The sequence below is a fragment of the Pseudorca crassidens genome, chromosome 12, assembly GCF_039906515.1.
Source record: "Pseudorca crassidens isolate mPseCra1 chromosome 12, mPseCra1.hap1, whole genome shotgun sequence".
NCBI classification, from domain to species: domain Eukaryota; kingdom Metazoa; phylum Chordata; class Mammalia; order Artiodactyla; family Delphinidae; genus Pseudorca; species Pseudorca crassidens.
The window spans coordinates 15,589,020-15,613,187 of record NC_090307.1 but is presented as its reverse complement, the minus strand read 5'-3'; the positions used below and the strand labels follow the sequence as shown (position 1 = coordinate 15,613,187).

At 46.6% G+C, this 24,168-nt stretch overlaps 1 protein-coding gene across 3 annotated transcripts in view; it reads right to left on the bottom strand.

Moving 5' to 3' along the window:
• CCBE1 (collagen and calcium binding EGF domains 1) overlaps nt 1-24,168 on the bottom strand; it is a 286,575-nt gene that overhangs the window by 216,593 nt on the left and 45,814 nt on the right. Inside the window, exons 1-2 of one of the 3 annotated variants that reach the window (XR_010933002.1) lie at nt 15,182-16,104; nt 14,664-14,744 (exon numbers count right to left, since the gene is read on the bottom strand). Coding sequence is in view for 2 of the 3 variants with exons in the window: in XM_067698924.1 (XP_067555025.1) it covers nt 14,664-14,744; nt 15,182-15,312 (212 nt within the window). In the remaining variant the exon portion in view is untranslated. Of the gene's footprint in view, nt 1-14,663; nt 14,745-15,181; nt 16,347-24,168 lie in introns of those variants that run through there. The other 2 variants (XM_067698924.1, XM_067698925.1) reach the window with 2 other exon arrangements.

Sequence of the window (24,168 nt, the reverse complement as noted above, 5' to 3'; positions counted from 1 at the left end):
ACCACCACCCCGACCCCAGCAGCAATGACTGCCCAGAAACGGCTCCAGGTGTGCCACGACCTCAACCTCTCCTGCTCTGGCACACCAGAGCGGCAGTCGGGACTGCCGAAGCCTCCTGGACCGGAGCCTCCAGCCTTAAGCTTCCTTTGTCATTGACCTCAAGGTGCCCTCCACAGATGATCATTTTCACGTGAGCCATGACCTGGAAATGTGTTTCCCAAACACTAGGGGTCTCTGGGAAAGGACTCGAAGATAGTTGGGGTGGCAGACATGCTTAGTAAATTGTCAGCATCCTTTCACATCTTCGCCTAACGTTTTAAATACCCGTTCCTGTTATATCCTTTCTAATAGAGTGCCACACTCATCATGCTGTCACAGACTCTGGAAGTTTAAGAACTCAGGTCACTTAGGAACCACTTCGCGTCTTGCCAGCCTCCAATTCAAAGAAATCCCTCATTAAGAACCTCAGAAGCACATCTACCCAGGAAATGCAATCATATTTCCTTAATTTATAGTAACTTCTATATCTATGACTTAATCAGCATGACCGCATCTTTCTTTTTGACTAGAATGGCAATTACAGTAAGTCCCCTACATACAAGCTGCGAACTTTCACGCATTCCCACGCCCAGTCGTGTAAGTTAGTTCACGTGTCTGGCGTACATTGTCACGTGCGTGCATCCTCCACAAGTGGTTGTGCTTTTGAGTACTTTACTGTACAGTACTATAGAGTACAGTAGTACAGTATCTTTATTTCAAACCCAGGATGTCATCTATGATGAGAAAAGAGGAAAGCTACTACCCAGACATCACTGGATCGTTTTCTTAAGAGGGTAGATAGAATTGAATGCAGCAAGGAACCGGGACCTGTGGCATCAGCGTCAGGCGTGAAATTGCAGCTCGCCCTGTCTCCCCTTGCTGACGATCCTCAGCTCTGCCATCCCTCACCTCCTCCAGTCAGTAACTCTTCCTGCCTGTTCACTCGATGCCAGCCCCTGGATGCCAGCTGTTGTACTGTACTTTTCAAGGTACTGTAAGATTAAAAATGTTTTAGTCCTCGTGTAGTAGTTCATACTACACAGTATGAGATTATTAATCTTCATATGGCTATCCACGTGGACCATGTTCTTTAGTGTGGGGAAAATTAAGAGAAAGTGTTTGCCGATGAATACTTAAACCCTTGAGCTGTCTGACTCTAAGCGAGAAGATACCCTCCCCTAACTGGTGTCTCTTACATCAAGAAGAGCAAAGTTTTTGCTCTTGGTATTTTTTTTCCTAATCCAGCGTATTTTTAAAAACTGGGTAGTTCTGGGGCTTCCCTGGTGGTGCAGTGGTTGAGAGTCCGCCTGCCGATGCAGGGGACATGGGTTTGTGCCCCGGTCCGGGAAGATCCCACGTGCTGCGGAGCGGCTGGGCCCGTGAGCCATGGCCGCTGAGCCTGCGCGTCCGGAGCCTGTGCTCCGCAACGGGAGAGGCCACAACAGTGAGAGGCCCGCGTACCGCAAAAAAAACAAAAAAACAAAAAACTGGGTAGTTCTGCCCTTGATAAAGATGAAGAACCAGGGCTTCTAAAATGGGTCAAAAAGATCTCAAAGGAATAAGGATATATGTTAACCTGTATATTCTAAAGACAGTACTTATTCCTGCCAATTTTAGTACTTTTAGGGAGAACTAAAATAAGACCTAATTTTTTGACAGCTTCAGGAGAATGAATTTGTCAAAATTATATATAATTCCTCTGAGCTAGAAATACACGTATATCCAAGGAGAACGGTATCAAGTGCTTCTTCAGTTTTCACCACCATTTTGCTACATCATTCACAAAACCAGCCTGAAACTGCAACTACTGTTGCTTTTTCTTCAATAATTCTTTACTGTCAACTCTCAAAATAAATGCTACTTAACTGATTACTTTTACCCAGGCGTGTTTGTCCCCTGGAAACTATGATTGACATACTTCAGATATGTGGTTTCCTGCGCAATTCCTCAAAATAAAGCCTCTTTTCCACGGCTGAGAAAGGCCCACAAGTGAGTCTCTGCTCGGTAGCTGGGGAGACTTTTATTTTAAGGTTAAATTAGATCCCGCCACCCCCTTACTTCCTAACCTCCGACGGCTTCCCATCTTACCCAGTGATGGAACTAATTGTCACAGATATGGGAAGTCATTCTGGCTTACACGTGGTTTGGCTTGACCTTTACGCTAACTACAACAGCCTGTCTTCTGGCCTGTCAAACAAGCCTTGCACATCTGATTTAACCACTAAAATCTGATTTAACCATTTAAAAATCTAAAGGGAATAACTGTGGTTCAGGCATTCAAAATGGAGCCGGGTGGCCATCGTGGATGTGCTTTCAGACATGTTCCTGTATCACTGAGAACCTGAATTCTCTGTACTGTATCAGACTCAAGGATACCATCAGTCGTTCTTAATATCTGCTAGCAGCCGCCTAGGTCTCAAGGTCTCCCCTTGTACCTGTGCAACCACTTCAGACCCCAACCAATCCTTATTTGTCAAGCATCCTGACTTCTTGCCAGCTCCAATTATGATTCTTGATACACGACTCACGTGACTAACTAACTTTGTGATTGTTGCTTATATAAGCCTCCCCCATTTTGCAGTCAGGTGGAACACAGTTTAAGTACTTCTTAAATCTGTCTCTCTTGGGCTATAGTCCTCAGGCTCAAATAAAATTCTTTTCTATTCCTATTAAAAATATATATTTTTTGTTTGCTTGTTTTTATATATTATTTGTGTGAGAAGTATTATAAACCTATTACAGTCCGGTACTATATAGCCGATTGTGTTAGTGGAATAACTTTGTTGGACTTACAAACTGGTCTTATGTGCGCTCGGAAGGGAACTCGTTCATAGGTAGGGGACTTACTGTACACGTATGTAACAATGCATTCCATATGGACCTCCTTGGGGACTGCCTGGTTCGCGGCCATATGGTATATACAGGGCTTAGGTGACACCTATGCAGTCAAACCACAGAGCACATTGTTTCGTTTTGCACAAAGTTAATGCAAACCTAGAAAAAGCCTTGTGTTTGGTGCGGGTTGAGAAGTTTCTTCAGTTATCAGGGGGAGGCCTGAAGAGTTGAAGAGGAACACAAAAACGGAATGGGAAGAGAATCTCTGCCAGCACACAGATTTCCTATCACACTAAGTGGAAAAAACAGTGTGTGTTTGATGCTTGCAAGGGAAGAAAGACACAGCTCGACACTGAAAAGCTTTCATTTATAATATGCTGAGCCATGTTTATATCTTGGGAGAAAATTCATGCAGTGCAGCAACAAAACATTTTTTAAAAAATTCAACAAAGGTCACCAAGTAGCTCCAGACACCAAGCTGAGAGGCTGCAAGAGGAAATGAAAAGTGATAGAATTTGCAGCAGGGGATTTAGGGCTGATCAGCTTAAGAAACACAACACTCATGAGGAATGGACCACCTTTCTTGATCCACCTCAGCCCACTTCATCACTCTCCTGACTGCCCTCGAACCATCCAACTCAGAAGAGAAAGGTGATGCCAGGAGGGAAAAAGTAGGACCCGACAGAAGAAGTAGGAGACACCAGGCACCAACACAAGCTCTAACTGTAAATTTCCCTGCCGAGGGGCGTGGACCTGCAGTAACTGCACAAGACGTGAGGACCCAGGCCTAATGGCCATAGAAGGAAGAAACAGGGACCATTTCTCCATTGGCAAGGAATCAGGCGGCTTACCCCCTTTTGCTTTCTGCTCCAAGGTTTTCAACCTTGGCTGCATAATGGAATCGTGCAAGGAGCTTCAAAAATTCCCAGTGTCTGGCACCCACCTCCAGAGTTTGATGAAACTGGTCTAGGGTACTAATCTGAACAATGGATTTTTTTTTTTTTTTTAATTAAAGCTCACCAGGTGGGCTTCCCTGGTGGCGCAGTGGCTGAGGGTCTGCCTGCCAATGCAGGGGACACGGGTTCGTGCCCCGGTCCGGGAGGATCCCACATGCCGCGGAGCGGCTGGGCCCGTGAGCCATGGCCGCTGAGCCTGCGCATCCGGAGCCTGTGCTCCGCAACGGGAGAGGCCACAGCAGTGAGAGGCCCACGTACCGCCAAAAAAAAAAAAAAAAAAAAAAAAAGGCAGGAGAATAAAGCTCACCAGGTGATTCCAAGTGCAGTCTAGGCTGTAAAGCCACAGGCAGTGTTTTGCAAGTAGGAAGCAAAGAAGAGCCACGCGTGAGGAAGGAGTCCCAGAACGGTACAGTGATGTTCAGGACAACGCTTGCCAGTTTAATGTGCGTAGGAAACACCTAGGGACGCTTGTTAGAATGCAGATTCTAATTCAGTAGGTCTGGGGTGGGGGGGCCTCAGCATTTGCAACAGTGACGTCTTGATGTAGGGAGTTGGAACAGATCACAGCCTCCATCATTTAGCTAGAGGAGGAGGTACCACAGAAGGGGTCACTACAAACAACATTATGGTTTCATGTTTTTCCTCTTCAGCGGTATTAACGATACTTTAATTTCATTGGATAACTCAGTGTCACCACGTGCAGTGATGCCCATGGAAATCAGTGTGTATGAAAACCGTCCCCTTTGTCACATGGCCCCAGCGTGTGCTGGGCTTTTCTGGTGGGGGGACACGATGGGCTGAATTGTGTCCTCCCAAAACTTACACATTGAAGTCCTAAAACCAGTACCGGAGAATGTGATTATTTAGAGATCAGAGCTTTAAATAGGCCAGAGTTAAAATGAGTTATGAGAATGGGCTCTAATGCCGAATGAAGTGGTGTCCTTGTAAGAGGAAGAGATTAGGACACACAAGCACAGAAGGAAGACCCTGGGAAGACACAGAGAGAAGACGGCCACCTGCAAGTCAAGGAGAGGCCTCAGAAGGGATCAACCCTGCCACCACACTGGTCCCAGCCCTCTAGCCTCCAGAACTGCAAGAAAGTCTCTAGTTTAAGCTTCCCAGTCTACGGTAGTTTGCCGAGGCGTTCCCGGCAAACATGGGGCAGGACAGGTGGTTGGTTCATGTGTCTACTTTTGATAACTTGTCCAACTTATGTTTTTTTACCAGCAGGACTGACATCCTTATTTCTAGCATCCTCCTTCCCTCGTCTAAACGTCTCTTTAATTTATGGTTGGCAGCAGGCAAGGTAACCACAGTTGTCAGGCTTTTCAGAGGAGCCTAGTGGTTAACAACAGGCTCTGGCGTCAGCCTGTCTGGCTCCACCACACACCTGCTCCGGGACTTGAGAATTCACAGGACAACAAGGTAGTTCCTGACAGCGAGCCTTCACACAGGGCCACCAGAGGAAATCACACGAGCCTGCGTTTCTCCGTGATCTCTGCTCTTGCGTTCAAAGTTCCCCCAGACCCACCCTTTTCCCTCCCCTCCTCTCACCTGTGTTCCAGGTAGAAAATGCAGCCCGATTAAGTGACCTCCAAGTAGATTTTATGCAGAGCCTCACACTTACCTTTCCCTATGCCCTCCCAGCTGATGGGCAGGAGTGATTTCCAGAAAACCGACATAATATTGAAGTCGATTTTTACAGACTTAAAATCCTTCAGCCAAACTTTCTCAGAGATAAAACCCCACTGATGTTGCATTCTAGGTTCCTCTAAGCTTTCAGAATCTGCCAGAACTAAATTCCAGTGCACCTTTCGGGCAATGACCTTGCCTCCAATGAACAGTCTTGTGGTCTTGCTGGGCTCCCAGGAAGCCAACCTCCACTCTGACCTGTCATTTTTCACCACAAAAGCCGTGAGTCGTTTCACTATAGGAAGATTCCAGAGTGACACACACGGACACGTTACCAAGAGCAAGTCCAAGTGGAAGCAAAGAGAGGGGAGAGCTGGAGGGGAAGTTAACAGCCTGGTCTCCGCACTGGCTTCTAGACGGCCTCCGACCTCTGAAGGAATAGTGCTGAACACACACAGGAGGTTACAAACACTGCATTTGTCAATCTGTCGACCTTTATAAGCTTAGTTTGCCTTTCATTTAACCTCCGTTCAGCTGAGTCCATTAAAGTGGCTGTTACCAAGGTCAGAGGCTCCTACGTGACTGATATCCACATCTTTTTCTCACCCGACTTCATCTCCATAGGATACTCTCTACTCCTTATCAAGTGTTTATGCCTATAATTTTCTTCTTTGCTATACCCCAGGGCATTTCTTTATCTGCCTAATATGTCAAGCGGTGCATTCCAACATTTTCCTCCTTTCCCTTCTCCAAAATACCATTAGACTCTGCCTCTCTCTCCTCAGAGTATTTCAGTAGTTCTTTCCTTCTCCGCTACTTTGTCCCCACCCTCAGTGTCGAAAGGCATCACTCTAGGAGTCTCCGTGATCTTCATGGAATCAAAGAGCTGGTACTGTTAAAAAGGCAGTTCAGAGTTTAAGTTCAAAAGTTTAATTACTGATGTTGGGCCCAGTGCAACTGAGCCAACCTATGACACTTTTTAGCCGTAAAAGGAAAAGTGAAATGTTGCAACACTGATTTAGGACTCTCTTCATTGAAAATAACTTTCTCTAGATGTGTGTTCTTCAAATAAGATCTATACTCTCGTTGGATTTTTGAATGTGAGGCCTTCCACTGTAGAAGTTCAGAACTAACAAGTTTATGGAGAGCTGGCTTTGAGTCAAAGCATGTGACAATCACTACACAAGCTGAGAATTAAGGACATATGGAATTAAGGATGGTGGGCAACTAGCCAAGGCAATCCAAGGATTACTCAACTGGCAAGGAAGGCCAGTCTGGGAACACAGAGAAAAGCAGCAGTAAGTCAGCACTTAACTAGCTGCAGTAAAATCAGCTTCTTAAAAACATCCCGGGCTTCCCTGGTGGCGCAGTGGTTGGGAGTCTGCCTGCCGATGCAGGGGATGCGGGTTCGTGCCCCGGTCCGGGAAGATCCCACATGCCGCGGAGCGCCTGGGCCCGTGAGCCATGGCCGCTGGGCCTGCGCGTCCGGAGCCTGTGCTCCACAACGGGAGAGGCCACAACAGTGAGAGGCCCGTGTACTGCAAAAAAAAAAAAAAAAAATCCCGACAAGTTACATTCACTTAGAGAATCATTTAAGGGAAGATGACTGGAAATAAAGTCCCAGCTCAACAATAACTATAGTTGATTCCTTGAGATCAGGAAATCAAGTCACAATGAAAAGATGCTCGGGCCAGAGACCCAGATACAATAAGGCAATACAAAGGCAAAGGCCTCAAAGAAGCAGCAGCCTAAATGTCCTCAAGGTTGCCCCCTTGAGGACTCAGACCTGTGGATGAGGTCATATATGGATGTATTTGCATTAAGACAGCACTTTAGAAGTTGGCAAACTTTCCCTGAAGAGGGCCAGACAGTAAATATCTGAGGTTTGGGGGCCAAGTAAGGTCTGTTGCACAGTTTAACCCTTTAAACAAGGTAAAAAGCATTCTTAGATCCTGGGTTGTATAAAGACATGCCACCTGCCCTACTACAGCAGGCCAATCCCTGCTTTATGCCAAACTTTCCGAGCCAGATCCCAGTGCAGAGGGCCCTCCCAGCTTCCCACCAGTTCTCTGTACCAGCAGCCACCGACAGCTGCTCCAACTTCTCCCAGAGCACTAAGGATGGGGGCCTCACACCAGCACGGGCAAATTCCAGAGAACACCCCAGAGCAGTGGCCAAGGGGTGGAAAGGTTGCGAATGGATAAGGCTAGAATGGCCGTGGTCCAAGTTTCTAAAGTCATGAAGGGCACGGAAAGATAACCTGGTTCACGTCCTAACACACCGAACAAGGAGGCAATATAGTTGTTCTTCCAAGCTTTCACGCCTAGTTTTGACTCACATGAATCATACCTTGGAGCTAGAAAGATGTACTTTGCTTGACTGGGATTAAACATGTAGAGGTTAACACCACTCCGACCCCTATACAGGTACTTCAGGATGTAAACAAGTTGTCCATACAGTTCAGATGCATTTATGAACACAGACCTGTAATGGGTTATTAGAGTCGAGGAATGTAGGAGGGGCACGCCTTCTCTTCACACTCTGCTTAAAGTTACTGTTGGCAAACATGGGGCAACCTAGGCTGAGGCAAACCGGGTCCACACGAGGTATCTGTTCCTAGTTGGCCCATTCTGAGGCTGTCTCACAGGACACACAGCCAGAGAACTGGCCTTCTCTTTGGAATGCTTTCACATTCCAATAATTCTTAGAAGGGACTTGTGGCACGTGTTAGTTCCCTTCCTGCTAGGAGAAGAAAAACACATTAGTTACCACCGAATCCGGGTTCTCGTGTCCCTGCCTGGAGCCGTAGGGTTTCTTTTGCTGAAACGATACAGCTGGGCCACAGGAAATTAAGCTCTTAGGCCCCCCAAATGTAACATCGGATGTGTGCCAAAGATAATCATCTAACAAACGTCCCCAAGGACATCCTTGGCTTGAAATTCCTTTACTAAAAAAGATAAATTGAATTAAAATCCATGCATTCCATGAGGGCAGAGGTTTGGGGGTTTCTCCTGACTTATTCACATATGTATTCTGGGTGCCTAGAATGTGCTCGGCACATAGCAAGCTCTGAACAAGGAACGCAATTGCTGGTAAAACTTTGAAATTGGTAAATGGCTTTTATGGAAAAGAACCTGGCTTGGCAGAAGAGAAGCTGCCGATGTTACAGCTGATTACCTTTCCACCCCCCAAATAAAAAGCAATAAGCTGAGAAAGGATGGAGACCTTCGTTCGCTGGATAGTCAGCAATGCCCCGAATCAGGCAGACCCTCTAACGCAGAGCAGCCAGGATCCCACTGCACAGGAAGGTAGTGAGTTTGCGTAAGCTGAACCACTGAACTTAAACTACCGATTGGAATGCAAACTACCATCTAAGAAAATAGGGTATTCTAGAAAAAAGAGCGTATTTGCTTTTTCCGGGTGCATCCACCCCACAGCTTCACTTAGAAAAGATGAAGGGAAGTGAATGTAGCAAGTCAGGCATCAACAACTTTGGGGACAATGTGTAGCAACTGGACCCGGTCTCAAAGGACACCAGTTGTGTCCTGTTCACAATTGTGGCCAGTTCAATTGTTAGTTGTTTCCTACCCTTCTATCTTGTTCCCTAGAGAATGAGTGAAAAGTGAGAGAGAACCTTGCCTGGGCCAACATCCTCCACCTCCCCTCTCTCCTGACACCTGCTCAAGCTAAAGAAAAGGGTGTGGGTAGGGAGCGAGATCCCCTTTGAAACTGCATCCACCACTACTTCAAAGCCAGCGTCCACAGGGCAATCAACACACTGGGCAGGACTGCCCACATCCTCTTCAGGTATTATTTAAAGTAACAAGTCCATGGAATGAGCTATATAACTGCCAGAAGCAGCACCTGTAACACATTAGCAATTAAAGTTTAACGGTCAAGGTGGGAACTAATGCAAACAATGGCAGCAGCTCACAGGTGTAAGCAAACTGCTTTCCAGCAGAAAGAAACTCAGCTGAAAGCAGCGGGCATACTCGGATAGCAACAGAAATTCTGGAAGACCTGAAAGATTTCAGTCACATCTCCTTGTTTACTTGTAAAATTAACATTCATCCCCCGAGTCCTGTGTATGTGACAATGTGTATGGACCCTGTCCAGGCACAGGGCTAGCCTCTGAGGCTACAGTCATGAGAGGACAGAGGAACCAGGCACTCAGCAAGCTAACCATCCAGTGGGAGATAGGGTCTAACAGGGAAACATGAGGCTGCCTCCAACTTTTCTGTGATTCAGGCAGTTTTGCACGTAAGCCACCCCCATGCGTCCCCTGCTCTGTTAACATTTGGACTACTTCCTCCTTATGGTTAGAATATGGACAGTAGTCATGAAGGTACAAATGCTTTCTTAAAGGGGGCCCACAAGCCCTGAATGAGCCAACAGTGATTCAGAGCAGGTTCTAAGCTATGCTGGCCACAGAACGGGGAGGGAGAAGGGAGGGACCAGAACTGGGCTGAGGACCTAATCGCTAGTCTTGTCTCTGCCAATAAAACCCTTCATGACCCTGGACAAGGGGCAAATCTCTAAGAGCCTCTAAAATGGGGTAACTGTGCCTTCTGCCTACTTTTATACTTACGTGAATAGAGAACATCGTGTAGTCAGGTAGGAGGCAGGAAGCAGAAGATATCCTTTATGTATTGATAATTTTCCCAAGGCACTAGATTTCTGGGCCAGCCTACAATTGGAGAGGCAACTAAAAACAGCTGACGTGTGACTGCTATAAACACCCTCAGGGTTTCTGGCTAGGGTCTGAATTTGCTCTTTCAAAAATGTCTACTGCAAAGCTCAAAACTCAGCAGATGTCTACTGAGCGCCCAGCTTGTGCACTCACCACGCCAGACTTGGGGAGACACAGTAGCGAGCCTGAGCGGCAGCACTCACTGAGCGCTTCCTATGTATATCAACTCATTTACATCTTCACTATAACCCTATCACTGCAGTACTAACGTGATCCTCATTTACTTAAAGGAGAGCACTAGAGTACAGATTGAGAAATGTTCAAGGTCACAGAAGCAGTAGAGCTGGAATTCAAACTGGGGAAGAGAGTTTCTACTATGGATGTTTTGACATCAAAGCCCTGTGTAGGGACTTAGAAACCTGCCAGATAGCACATTCTCCAGCCCTTCCTCCAATGGAGACTTAGCTAAAGTCCGGGGCTCTCCCTCTGGTGGTGCTGCCCTAGCTAAGCCACCTTCTTGCTAATTTCCAAGTAAACATATTTGCAGAAATATGTTAACTTCCACATTTTAATTGAGATAATGCAACAGTGCTGCCAAATCCTAAGTGGGAGTTTTTGCATCCCCGTATCATTATTTCCCATGGGAACATGACCCTCATGAGACAGCACTGATGGGACAAACACAGCTGAGAGCCTCTACTTGTAGGTCTGTGAACCACAAAGCTGAAGATCACAGCTAATGCAACAAACACCGAACATTCTGTTAAAGAACCACGTTGAAGGACAATCAAGTCTTCTCTTGCCCATAAAGCCACTCCTAGCTGCTTCTAATCTCTTCCCCATCAGAGTATAAACTACACAATTTTGAACTCGATCATGTACGTTGTATACTGGTTACAGTCGTAGAGGCCTGGGTCTAAGACTCAAGTCTGTAAAACGTGACCAGGGACTACGCTCAAGCATTTTCTAGGAATATGTTAAGCTCATAATAGAGGCTCAAGTCCTTAACTGATTAATGGATCCAGAGTTAATTAGCATGTTTATTGGACACAGGCTCACTCAATACAAGTTGATTTCTTGATGTTTCCTACACTCCTGTTCTTATTTCTAAAAAGACTATCATTTTCTTGATGAGACCCCCATAAAGAAAAGGTAAACACAGACCTTTTGTTCAAAAACTACATCGTCTGGGAAAGGAGGAAAAAAGTTAACTTGGAGGAAGAACTTTTAATAGCCACAGAGGGGTAAATGCCATTATAACTTTATGGGCTTGCTTTGGCTAGGATAAATTTAGAGTCTAGATAAATCACACACACTCTGAAATCTTAACTACTGGTGAAATGATACGCTCCATGTCAGAGCGTAGCGCTGAGCAAACATGCCCTCTACGATGAAGCTGCCAAAGGCGTTCGCTCAGTGTTTCATCAGCTTTGGGGACTTGGCTCAAGGCACGCTGGGGTAGAGTCCCTAGAGACGGACCCTGTGATTACGATGAAATCCTACAAGGAAGGAAAGCTATACATGTAGGAACCAACGTCGTGTGTATAACATGGTAATGGAAGCTCAATTGTTTGAGACAGATCAAGAGCGGTGGTAACTCAGAAAACCACTGTGGTCACAGGGGCTTGCTAGAGTTATCTGCTTCTTTCGAGTTTATAGCCTCTAAATGTATAGTTTTCTTCCTTACTTAGATGCCAGATTTGGAAAGCCACATCTGTAGACACCACCGGGATGATGAAAGGGCCCAGACTTTGAAGTCAGACAAACCTGGGTCTGACCTCGAGTCTCCCGTGTATTAACTTTGTGACCCTGGGCAAGTGGACTTACTCCGAGCTTCGGTTCTCTCTGTAAAACTGAGGCAACACACATGCTACAGAGTGGCTTTGAGGATTACAGCTGTATGTACGTAAAGTGCATAGGACACTGGTGAATACACAGTAAATCTTCCAACTGTCATTTAATATAAGGCTTAAGTGGAAAGGTGCTGCTTACGTAAAACCATGGAGAACAGAAGTGTACAAGCGTGGTGGGGTCCAGGACAGAGTATTCCGACCCCATCTCTTTTCCATATCACCTCAGTCTCCATATGACTTTTAGGAATAATGGCAAATCAGACGTTACATCTACTATACCTCCATGTCCATGGGTTTTCAAAAGCCAGTGTTAAAAGACCACCTTCTAAATTCAGGAGTGACTTCCGGTATACATTCTCTTCAGCAAAAAGCCATTCACCAGAGACATCTGCTAAGAGTGGGATTCTAGGCAGTCAGAAAGCATTCCCAGAACAGTAGTAGCTCTGCTACGTTACTTTCACTTTAAGGGTCAGCCAACAGTCCACGAGTCCGATTTCCTGGAAGGCTGGTTCTTTGTCTGATTTTAAGTTACTGTGGTAGAAGAACTAACTCACTTGCAGGGGCCTCTGAGCTCCAGAGGATCTGTCCAAACAGGTCTGCACCATGACTCTGGTTACTATAGCAGCGCTTCAAGCCTTAATGCATATCTCGTTCACATGCAAGTTCTGATTCAGGAGTTCTGGGCAGGGGCCTGAGACAATACAAGCTCCCAGAAGATGCCCGTGCCAGACCACACCGGCAGTAGCAAGGGTCTACAGGGCCAGGACAATCAGAATTCACAGACCGAAGAGCACACAGCATTCCTCCATTCTTGGGGCTAAAACGGGGGCAGGAACTGCCAACTAACTGTCTTTAGGAAGGTACTAAACTATGGCAATTGTATCAAACCAATGAAGTACACACAGAACTCTTAAAGGAAAACCAAAGAAACAACATTCACAGGGACCATTACCATTTTCTTCAGCTGAAAACATCCTCCCACTCCTCTAAGCTCTTTTCTCCTACAAATAAGATATCCTTTTTGTTAGCTCTCTAAGCTGTTTCTTTGAGTAGCTGTTAATGAAAACATATCAAGACACTGCTAATGTCTCCTACAGAGGCTTAGTACAGAAAAACACCAGTTTTTAAATTCTGTTAAAAAATAAAAAGTAACAACAGCTGAACGAATGAAATCAGCTTCGAACACTAACCAGGCACCGATGGTTTCTGAAAATCGGACGTGCCTTCTGTAACTGTCACTGACTTATGTGCAGTCTGCCCTTCAGGGACCAAATAAATGAGCAAACCGTCTCAGGGATACGTTCCATGTTAGATTAGAGGTTTTATGCTGCGGTGACAGGGGAAAAAATGTGTCCTCAGAAATAGTGTGGATGAAACACACGGCTAGCACCAGGTCAGGTCTCCAGATGGGTGACCTTGCTTACCCAGTTAACCTCTCCAAGTCTTCACCTGCCAACTGAACCATACTGCCTCTTCCCCACTAACTCACATGTCTCGTTCAGTGTCACCACCCACTTCCCAAGGCTAAGACTTGACTGTTGCTTCACTTAAGCGGCATGGTACGTGATATAACTGATGGTGCCTTTGTACCCCTGAACTGACCAGCCCTGTAACCACTTACACCTGAACCTTTGAGCACTTTTTTTGGTTTGGTTTTTTTTTTTTTTAACAGCTCAAAGGATTCATCTGCTACCGCATCATTAGTGCAACTTCCTTCTCTTTCAAGTTCACTTTTGAGGATTGCTGTGTTATCTTATACTACCCAATAGTCAGCCTAGCACCCTAAACAGTGCACGATTCCCAGAGACAGAGATGGAGTCTGGTGGAGTGTGTGATCCCTGTACCTCCCACAGAACCTTTAAAAAGCAGGCAACTCATAAGCGCTTATGGTGGGTGCCTCCTTCCAAGGAGGGCACTGGCACAGAAGCCTATGGTGAAGTCAACCCTCACCTCCAGAAATTGCAAGCAGGGAACACTGATTCACCTTGAGAATCAGAACCACCTGGGAGCATTTTTCATAGTATAGAATCCCTAGCCCTATTCATGCTTAGCTTTAACAAGCACCCAGGCTCTGTGAGCTGAATTTTCAGGAAGACTGATCCTCTTTTCTTGTGGCTCAACCATCTTGACGCTTCTCGCTTTCACTTAACCCAAGTCATGCCCGCAGTCCTCCCCCATCCTCCTGCCCACAGAGGCCGTGACACTGTTACACTCTGTCCTGGCAGAAAGTCAAAAGATAGCCAAGAACCAAGGATTTCCTGGTTGTTTGCCTTTAGATTTTCAAAACAAACGCAAAAACAGCCATTCACCTTTGCTATGCCGCACAGTTTACACCCACCATCCGACCCGCTTTCTTTACGAAACTTTCATTGTTTTCTCCAACCATCACGCAAATATTCGAGGAAGCAGTAAACCACCTCCCCTCAGGTTCTAAGAGCACGAACTCTAGGTGCCGCCGCCACTCAGTTGCCCATCATTGCTCCGGCGCAGAAACCACACACAAAAGAAAAGAAAGCGTTTGCACCGAGGGGCACTCACCCAGCACCTACCACCGTGGCCCCGGTCCCCGAGCGGATCTCCAAGCCCCTCCTGCGCGGCGCCGCCTCCCCAAACAGCCCGGGCGCGCACGGACGGAGTCGGTGGAACCCCGAGACTTACCTGAAGCACGTCGTGAGCTCGCCTGAAGGCTTCAGACACGGGTATGTGGTCGTGACGATTTTGTTTTCCGAGCAAATTTCTCTGTGGAAAAAGTTGGAGGAACTTCGTTGGTTCTCCACTGGAGAGCGGAGGACAGCGCGCGTTGGGCATCCGCGTCCCGCGCGGCGACCAGGCGCTGGTTCCCCAACGCGGGCGCGGAGCGGACTCCAGGGTCAGGGGTGGACCCGGCGAGGGTCCAACGCAGGGAGCCCAGGCCCAAGGGAAAGAAAAGGTGAAGAAGCGGGGCACTGGAGGGCGGCAGGAATGCGGCGCGCGGGTATCTCGGTGCCCCGACCCACAGATGGAGGAGCCAGGGCTAAGGGCGCGGAGGGTCTCACCCGGGAGCAGAGTTTACCGTCAGCCAGAACAATTGAGCGCCCGGGGAAGCGAGGGCGTGAGGCTCACCGCTGTGGGGGGGAAGGGGCACCGGCTGCACCCCAAGAGCCGTGGCGCACCAAGCAGGGACCGGCAGCGCTTACCTGTCGCCGTCCTCGGGCTCCTCTCGGTAGCTCCACGTGTGTCCCAGCGCCAGGAGCAGCAGAAGCGGACCCAGGCTCTTGCCCAGCTGCCCCCTCGCCGCTCCTCCCCGGCTCGGAGGCGGCGGCACCATCAGGGAAGCTCCCGGCTTCTTCCCGGCGCCGGAGCTCTCTCCCCGCCCTGCGCCCGGCTCCTCCGCGTCCGCCGCCGCCTTCCCTCTCCCCGGCAGGGGGCGCCCGAGGGCGGGGGCGTTTGCGCCACCTGCGCGAGGCACCGGGGTTGGTGGCGCCGTGGTGTTGAGGGGGATTAAGGCTAGGGATTGGGGTGCAGACTGCCAGCTCCGAAGAGAGGCCGGGAAATGGGGCGCCTGCGGTGCCTAGCTGGCGCGACGGTCGCGGGGTCCAGGCCGTCTCGCTCGGGAGGTTCACGCCGGAGAGACGAACTCGCTCCACGCGGCTTGGGGCGGCGCCCTGGCCGCCTGCTTCTTCCTCTGCCGGGCGCCGCGCGCAGGGTGCGGAAAGCAGGCGACAGCTTGCATTTTACCCCGGGGTCGCACGCCCGGGAGGAGGAGCCGATTCTCACCCCGGGAAAAGGGAGGGGGAGCAGAGGGGTTAATAAGCTTCCTTCCTGTTGTCGGTTGCTTTCCAAGGACGCGGGTCAGGCTAATCTTTGGCTTCTCCCCTCGAGCGCCTACACTGTCCTTTCCCGCTACCTCGGTTCTCCTTAGTAGAATAAGGGAGGAAGGAGGAGGTGAAGGCTCCAGCGGCTCTCCCAAACTGCCTTCTCTGAAACCTGAAATGGTTTCACCATTTCTAGAGCGTGGTCTGTCTTCATTAAAGCTTCTTAGTCCTCCGGTCGAACAAGCAACGAGCTCTTTCTGGGGGCCGGGGGGTTTAAATCCTCTTGCCCTGAGCAGCTTTAATGCTGCTTCAAAACCATGCACACATGCGAGAGCTGGAAACTCCTGGAAGATCAGGTGAGACACGGAAGGGGGCCGTTAATCAGCGCCTGCCCCCTGCTAGTTAACGCGGGGTTGTTAACGGGTATTCTGAAAACCCGGGCTGCGGGGCGGTACGGTAAATCAGCTCACCTGGTGGTGACCCAATTGTAACTCGTACATATACGCCTGCATCTTCGCACTTTGTTGCACGTTAGGCGTTTCTGTGCCTGTTAAAGAGAAGCTCGTGACATAAACGTGCCCTGCTGAGCAAGCAAGTGGTCGTGGCCCAGAAATAAGTTGCAAGAGCAGGAGGTTGCCCGAGGAGGTGAAAAGGTAGCTTGTTCACAAGTTACCGGTGTGCTAATTGGTTAGGTGAGCAGGTGTTTTGATTCAAAATATTCTGGGCAACTGAGAATCACCGTGCATATCACATACATCTTGACATTTTAAAATAGCAATGGTATCCTCAGTTCTCTGTAGATTGCTTTTGTATTTTCCAAAGGTTTTTCACATTTACGATTTTATTTGATACCATATCCCTTGAAACTAGGAGTGCGACTTCAGCGAGGTGGGTTTCTTTCCTACAAAACTTAGACGTGGCAGAGCATAAAACACACTTGATATTGAAATACGATGCTACATACAAGAGAGTGAATTTTCACGTGGTAGTTCAGGAGACACTTCAGAAGCTGCCAAACCTGCCAGTGACCATCATACAGTCAGGAAAAAAAACAACAAATAAACCTGGATTCAAACCCAGGCTGTGTGGCTTCCTTGGTCTGTGACCTTGCATAAGTTACGTGACCTTGTGCAAGTTACCTAACCTTTCTGAAACTCAGTTTCCTCATCTGTAAAATGGAGAAAACTCCCTGAGTGTTTAAGAGTAATAAATGAGGTAACGCATATGATGTTTTCACAGTGCCTGGCGTATATGGAGCGCTCAGTAGACATTAACTGTTACCATTTTTAACCTAAATGATTATATTGCACAGGATTTTCAGTTTTAACTTTCCAGCTTTCTGCTTTCTAGATAGTATATTTCACAACAGTTGTTTGGGTTCCTAAAGAGATACCTCTCTAAGCACTTGAAAAATAAACCCATGGTGGAGATTATAAAAATTGTATCACTTTAGATTGTGCCAAAAAAAGTCTCCGTCTGGCAGAGAAGAGGCCATTCTGTAGAAGGTTCTATTTCATTTTTCTTTCTTTTTTTTTTCTTTTTTTGGCCAAGTCATGCAGCTTGTGGGAATCTTAGTACCAAGACCAGGGATAGAACCCATGCTCCCTGCAGTGGAAGCTTGGAGGCCTAACCCCTGACTGGACCACACACAAGGCGAAGTCCCTAGGAGGTTCTATTTTTATTTTCTTACCTATTGCTCGATTTCGATATCTGGCTATCTTTTTTTCTCCTCTTTAGTCAATTTTGCTTTTCTACTGTTGTATTATGGGTCTTAGTTCTACAAGTAGGAGAGAATGGTATAGGAGATTTGTTATTGGCTTCCTTAAATAGTTAATAAGCCACATATGGGGACATGCAGCTTTACGGAGAAAGTAACTCAGGCTGCAAATGATAAAAGCAAAATCATGTCTGTTATGCACAGCTGTGTGGCGGAAGATTGGGGACTGAGCTGACTTTGAGGCCTCCTTATTTTCAGCCCCTCCACTGAGCACAGATGAGAAGGAGGTGTCAGAGGAGGTGCTGGGGTCCAGCAAACAGGCCAGGTTTGCCTGGGAGGAAACCCCGAGGCAGGGTGGTCAGGGGGCATTTCTGGAAGAGGTGAGCTGGAGCAGAGACCTTTTTTAAAACCTTTGCCTGGAGGCCTGGAATTTAAACTCACTGGCAGCTACTGACCGCACAAGACATTTCTTGTGGGGCTTTGGGAGCTGGGCTGGAAAGCACAGCCGAGCGGAAAGAGATGTGGATGGCCTGTATGGATTCCAGTCCCCTGAAAAGTTAAACACTCCTGTAAAAGACGAACCCTGCACTGGCTCAGGCTGCAGGCTGCATGGGAGATGTCGGAATGCAGCTGAGTATGGCAGGGACCTCTGGGGTCTTCGGTTGTCTCTCCTGAGACCCTAACTCTCTCCCCAACCAAGCATAAGCTCCCCAACGATCTGCCCCATTCCCTCACTTAAGAAACACTGGCTGAGAGGACGAACCTCCTGCCTCTTTCATAGGCGTGTTACAAAGACTGATGATACGGACCTAAATACTCCTCGGGGGAGCATATGATTATTTCTCTTCAGCATAGCACTGTCTGCGACGTTTTCCATATAGGCCTGTCAGCTTCCCTGAGACAAAGCAGAGCGTGCATAGTTATACAATTTGCCATGTCCTAGGGGTTCGAGGCTGTACCAAGGGCTTTGAATGCAGACTGTGCTGTAGGTTCAACTCCCTGGTGGGCCAGGTATTGTTAAGGGCTGCTGAGTTGTCTGGGGCTGGGGGGAGAAGAGGGGTTGACGGGCTGGAGAACATAGAGGCCAGTATACACAAACAAAGTGAAAAAACTAGGCCATCGGGCAGAGAGTACCCTTGGAGATAAGAACCACTCTTTTTTTTTTTATTTTTAGCTTTTATTTTTTTTAACTGAGGCAAATTGACACGTAAAGTATTAGTTTCAGGTGTACAACATAATGATTCCATATGTTATCTATAGCAAAATGATCAGCACAGCAAGTCCACTTAATCCATCACCACACAAAGTTACCACTTTTTTTTCTTGTGATGAGAACATTTAAGATCTACTCTCTTAGACCTAACTCTCAAATATACAATGCAGTATTATTAACTATAGTCACCATGCTGGACGTTATATTACCAGGACTTATTTATTTTAGAACTGGAAATTTGTACCTTTTGACCACTTTCACCCATTTTGCCCACTCCTTTTTGAGGAACTCCAACATCTTATTTGGAGAAGATCAACATCGTGTTAGAAAAGAACGATCAATAAAAAGACAAATTAAAGGGCAAAACACCACCAAGTGGGGACGCAGTTCATTCCTCTATTATTTGTTTGCTTAAATTTTTCCTTATGAAAGGGATTTATGGTGGCTGAAAAAATACATACTATTTTACAGTGTACACATTTCTTTATATAGTATATGCATTATTTATAGTATTCTATATGGCACGGAGCAGGATTAGATAAAGCAATTAAAGCAAAGGAAGGGGCTTCCCTGGTGGCGCAGTGGTTGAGAGTCCGCCTGCCGAGGCAGGGGACACGGCTTCGTGCCCCGGTCCGGGAGGATCCCACATGCCGCGGAGCGGCTGAGCCCGTGAGCCATGGCCGCTGAGCCTGCGCGTCCTGAGCCTGTGCTCCGCAGCAGGAGAGGCCACAACAGTGAGAGGCCCACGTACGGAAAAAAAAAAAAAACAAAAAAAACAAAGGAAGAATCAGGATAGGGCAATAAAATTAAGCTGAAGTGAAGTTAGTTTGCAGGATTGTATAAGTCCTGTGCTATGTGTAAAGCAGATCACAAATCACTTCTCAGATTCTCAGACATCGATTCAGTGTAACTGCATGATCAGTTACAAGATTCAAGGTAGCCATGAAGAAAAAGCCTATAGATTTCTCCAAAAACATCACAGATTTTTCCTGTTGGTCTCCCTGGAATATAGCAGCAGTCATCTAAAGGTATTTTCATAGAAACGAGACCCAACAAGCATGGGTAGAGCCCCTACAGAACTGTGAGTGAGTCACATATACCGCATATCCCTAGAATAAACAGGTTACCCTGATACCTTTCCTTCAGTTTCAGTTTTGATTGACATATGGCCAGGTCTGCTTAGGGAATTAGGGGTAAACCTTGAAGACTGTTAAAATGCTCCAGTCTCCAAGCCATTGTGAGGAAATGCTCAAGGCAAGAAGACTCAAACATGTTCACACAGTAAAAGCGTTTTAAAGCCCTGGTTTTGGGGTGTATACAACTATCTTTGCACTTAGTCTACCTTCATTTTAACTTGTACAAATTCTGAAAGGGTATTGAAGCTGTGGGTCTCTGGAATTTTCTCCCAAGACAGGAAGAAACATCTGATTCCTGTCTGTGACAGAATCACACAATTTTTGCCAAACTCTGAAATAAAGGTAATGTTAAAAGATTAGTTAACCTTATATGTATATAGGCGGCTAGAAGAAAAATGTGCAAAATTTTTTTAAAAAGACTTCTTGTTAGTTGGTTGAATGTCTCAAAAACATCAAGAAAAATTATTCATGTGATTTGGGTGTCATGTTCTTGAAAGTTCTAACACATACACACACACACACACACTCTGAGTCCCTGTCTGAGGTTTGTTCCAAAAGGAGTTTGTCGAGACCATGGGTGTCGGCAGTCTCCTTGACTAGTCACAGCTGCGGGATCAAACCCAGGGTTTCTAGAAGAGCGTTCTAGCTCCATTCAATTCTGCAGCTCCTTGTGGGACAAATGGGGAAGGCAGGACGTGCAGCTGGGAGGGCCCCATCTCTTGTGGTCCCCACAAGCATGAAAAGGAAGGATGAGGGGCTGGCATTAGAGGTATGGCCACCAGCCCCATGTTATGAGGTCTCTGGTAGAGGACGTGGCATTAGAATTAACCCAGAATTTATGAGCTGACTCCTTGGAGTATGAGCCATTTCTATACCACAACTTCTCTGCTTTATTTTTGTAGAGCTTACTCTCTTTATACCCCTTACCTCCATAGAAGTAAGAGTTTTTATTTAATATTTATTGAGAACTTGGAGATACTTAGCTCAGTAATATGGTATCAAGACAATTTGACAGGTAATAACAATGTTGACTTTAATAAAAGTTTTCTTATTTGAGCCAAGGTATCTTTTATGGTGGAATAAATATAATGCCCATGCTAGCAGAGAATGGGTACTTACTTATTAAAAGTATCTACTTATTACTTATTAAAAATATTTTTTCCTGTGGATATGAGGTTTACTTTACCTCCCTCCTTTTAAAAAATGGACTTAGAGAAATAACACTGGGAAAAGAAAGGAATTAGACTTAAAAATTAGAGCTACCTAGATTTGAAATCCAGCTCCAAAACCTAAAACCTTTTTGACCCTGAACAAGTTCCTGGGATTCAGTTTATCCATAGGTAATTAGAAACAACGATCTCCAAGTCACAGGATTATTGAAAAAAGTAAATGAGATCTATAACATGACTGCTGCATCAGAGATAATAAATGAAAGCAAATATTATTTTAATTGTTTATCTTTGAAAATGAGTGCAGTTATGGTGGGCCATCCACCCTGTCACATTTAACTTACTTTCCATAAAAGATACCTTGTGAAACGGATGGCTAAGGATAGAGACGTCCTGTCACAGGACAGGCTAAACTAAGTAGCAGCATTCACATTGCTGTCACTACCATTGTGCTTTTTTTTTAAGATTATTTTTATTTAGTTTTTGGCTGCATTGGATCTTCATTCCTGCACACGGGCTTTCTCTAGTTGCTGCTAGCGGGGGTGACTCTTCACTGTGGCGTGCAGGCTTCTCATTGCGGTGGCTTCTCTTGTTGCGGAGCACAGGCTCTAGGAGCATGGGCTTCAGTAGTTGTGGCATGCGGGTTCAGTAGTTGTGGCACACGGGCTTAGTTGCTCCGTGGCATGTGGGATCTTCCCCAACCAGGGATCGAACCCATGTCCCCTGAATTGGCAGGCAGATTCTTAACCACTGCGCCACCAGGGAAGTCCCTACCATTGTGCTTTAATTAAATGTTAGGGGGTGACTAAGGCCCTGGGTAAGTCAAGTCCATTAACAGTTGCTAGAAATTAGAATGTACATACTTTGCCTTAGAGAATAGTCGTGCTTCTGAATATTGTGCCTGTCTGACTTTTATATATTTTAAACCAAATCATGATCTAAGTGTGTTCAAGGAACTGGCTAGTTAAAACCCAGCTGTGGTCAGTTCTAGAGTGGTGTGAACCTCTCTTCAAACCTATGCATCCGCGTGACTGCATTATTTTCTGTTGAACGTTTCTAACTGGGTCAGGCTGGGAAAATTTGCAGCAGAGTAATGGGCCCTGCCTAAGGAGGCCACAGTCTTCGGTAGGGCAGTTCTGTTTAAAGAAAATGAGGCCGTCCATATGAGGCAGAAAAATCTTAGCACTCAGGGTAAAGGTTGTTAGAGTCTGACAGAACACGCAGTACATCTGTTATCCTCAATGAGACCTATTCACGATAAAATACCAAGAAAGCCACATTCCTGAGTGCTTTTAATGGATGATGATAATTTTCCAAGAATTTGGCAGACAGAATAACAACAAATACTTATTGAGCACTTGGTACATGCAGATATATTTATTTATTTATTTATTTATTTATTTATTTATTTATTTTTGGCTGCGTTGGGTGGGTGCGGGCTTTCTCTAGTTGCGGCGAGTGGGGGCTACTCTTCGTTGTGGTGCGTGGGCTTCTCATCGCGGTGGCTTCTCTTGTTGCAGAGCACGGGCTCTAGGCGCGCAGGCTTAGTAGGTGTGGCTCTCGGGCTCTAGAGCGCAGGCTCAGTAGTTGTGGTGCACGGGCTTAGTTGCTCCGCGGCATGTGGGATCTTCTCGGACCAGAGCTTGAACCCGTGTCCCGTGCATTGGCAGGTGGATTCTTAACCACTGCGCCACCAGGGAAGCCCCATGCAGATATTTTTAAAAGCACTTTACAAGTATTATCCAGTGGTTAGGACTCTGCACTTCCATTGCAGGGGGCACAGGTTCAATCCCTAGTCTGGGAGCTAAGATCCCGCATGCCACACAGCACGACCAAAAAAAAACAGAAAAAAAAAGAAAGTCTACAAGTATTATCTCATCTAATCCTTATTATAATCCTCTGTCACTGATTCTATTATCACCTGCTTTTTACAGGTGAGGAAACTGAGGTAGAGATTTTAATTCACTTGCCTAAGGTACAGAGTTATGAGTAATGAGCTGGGTTTGAATTGGGGCATTTTTAGCCCCAGGGTCCATGCTCTTAACACTACACTAAACTGCCCTTTGGAGAAATAAGAATCTGGGCAGTTTTCTCCTAAGAGACAGACTACATCCAGGATGGTTGCCCAGGTGTGTAATGAGAACCAGGGAAAGCCCAAGGTCCACCATGATAATCAGTGACCCTGAGACTATCACGGTTCCTGCTCAGGCACGGTCCTTCTTCGGCAGCTCTGTGCCAACCAGCTGACCCCATAAGTCCCCACCTTTGTGTATTAGCTGACCTCTCTCTTTGCAGCAATGCTGAGCTTTATCCACGGGACCTGTCCTCGTGGAGCTAGAGAGTCTGCTGAGTTACGTGGGAATGCTGACATGAGAAGATTGAGATCCAGTTTCCAAACCCTTGGAGCTCTGGCACGTTTGCAAACCATCCTTCCATTCTAGCCCTGGACCTGAGACAGGTCTTTATCAGACCTAGAACTCTCACGGAACTAGGCTATCAGGAAAGCATGCAGGGTGTTGGGGGGGGGGGCATTTTTGTAGTCACCACGGAGAAATACCTAGGCAAAATGCTTTGAAAATATCAGAGTCCAACGTAGTCCCGTGGAATCACCTTCCGGTTGGAAACTGATTCTTTGAGATCTAGAAAGAATAGTGGAGGGTAAGCAGTTGCAAACCAAGGTTTGCTCAAGAAAGCTGGAAGAGTTTTGAATCCCTCTCTCTTTCTCTCACCCTCCCTCCCTCTCACCGCCCCTCCCCCTCCACACACACACTCCTCAGAGGTTGTGGGCTTGTGGATGTTTCAGATCAGCATGGGTTTGCATTCTTCCATCCTAATCTTTACCAACAATGCAGAATCCCAAAGGAATGTCAGATAAAACGAGCGGCCTTGGCTTAGGTTCGTTTAATCCACATGCGTCCCGTTTGGCTTGGGGTGTATCAGGGCAATTGTTTACCTTCCTTCTGTCTGATCCGTGATGTTTAGACCTGAGGTGTACCTTTTAGTGTTGTTTCTTTGGTTTGATCTCTGATGACCGCCTTGATAATTCATCAAAAAGGGAGTTGGACGTGTCAAGTCTTCCTTTGGTTCCAGCATTTATCTGTGGGATAATTATAATGAGCCTGAAAGTTATGTGT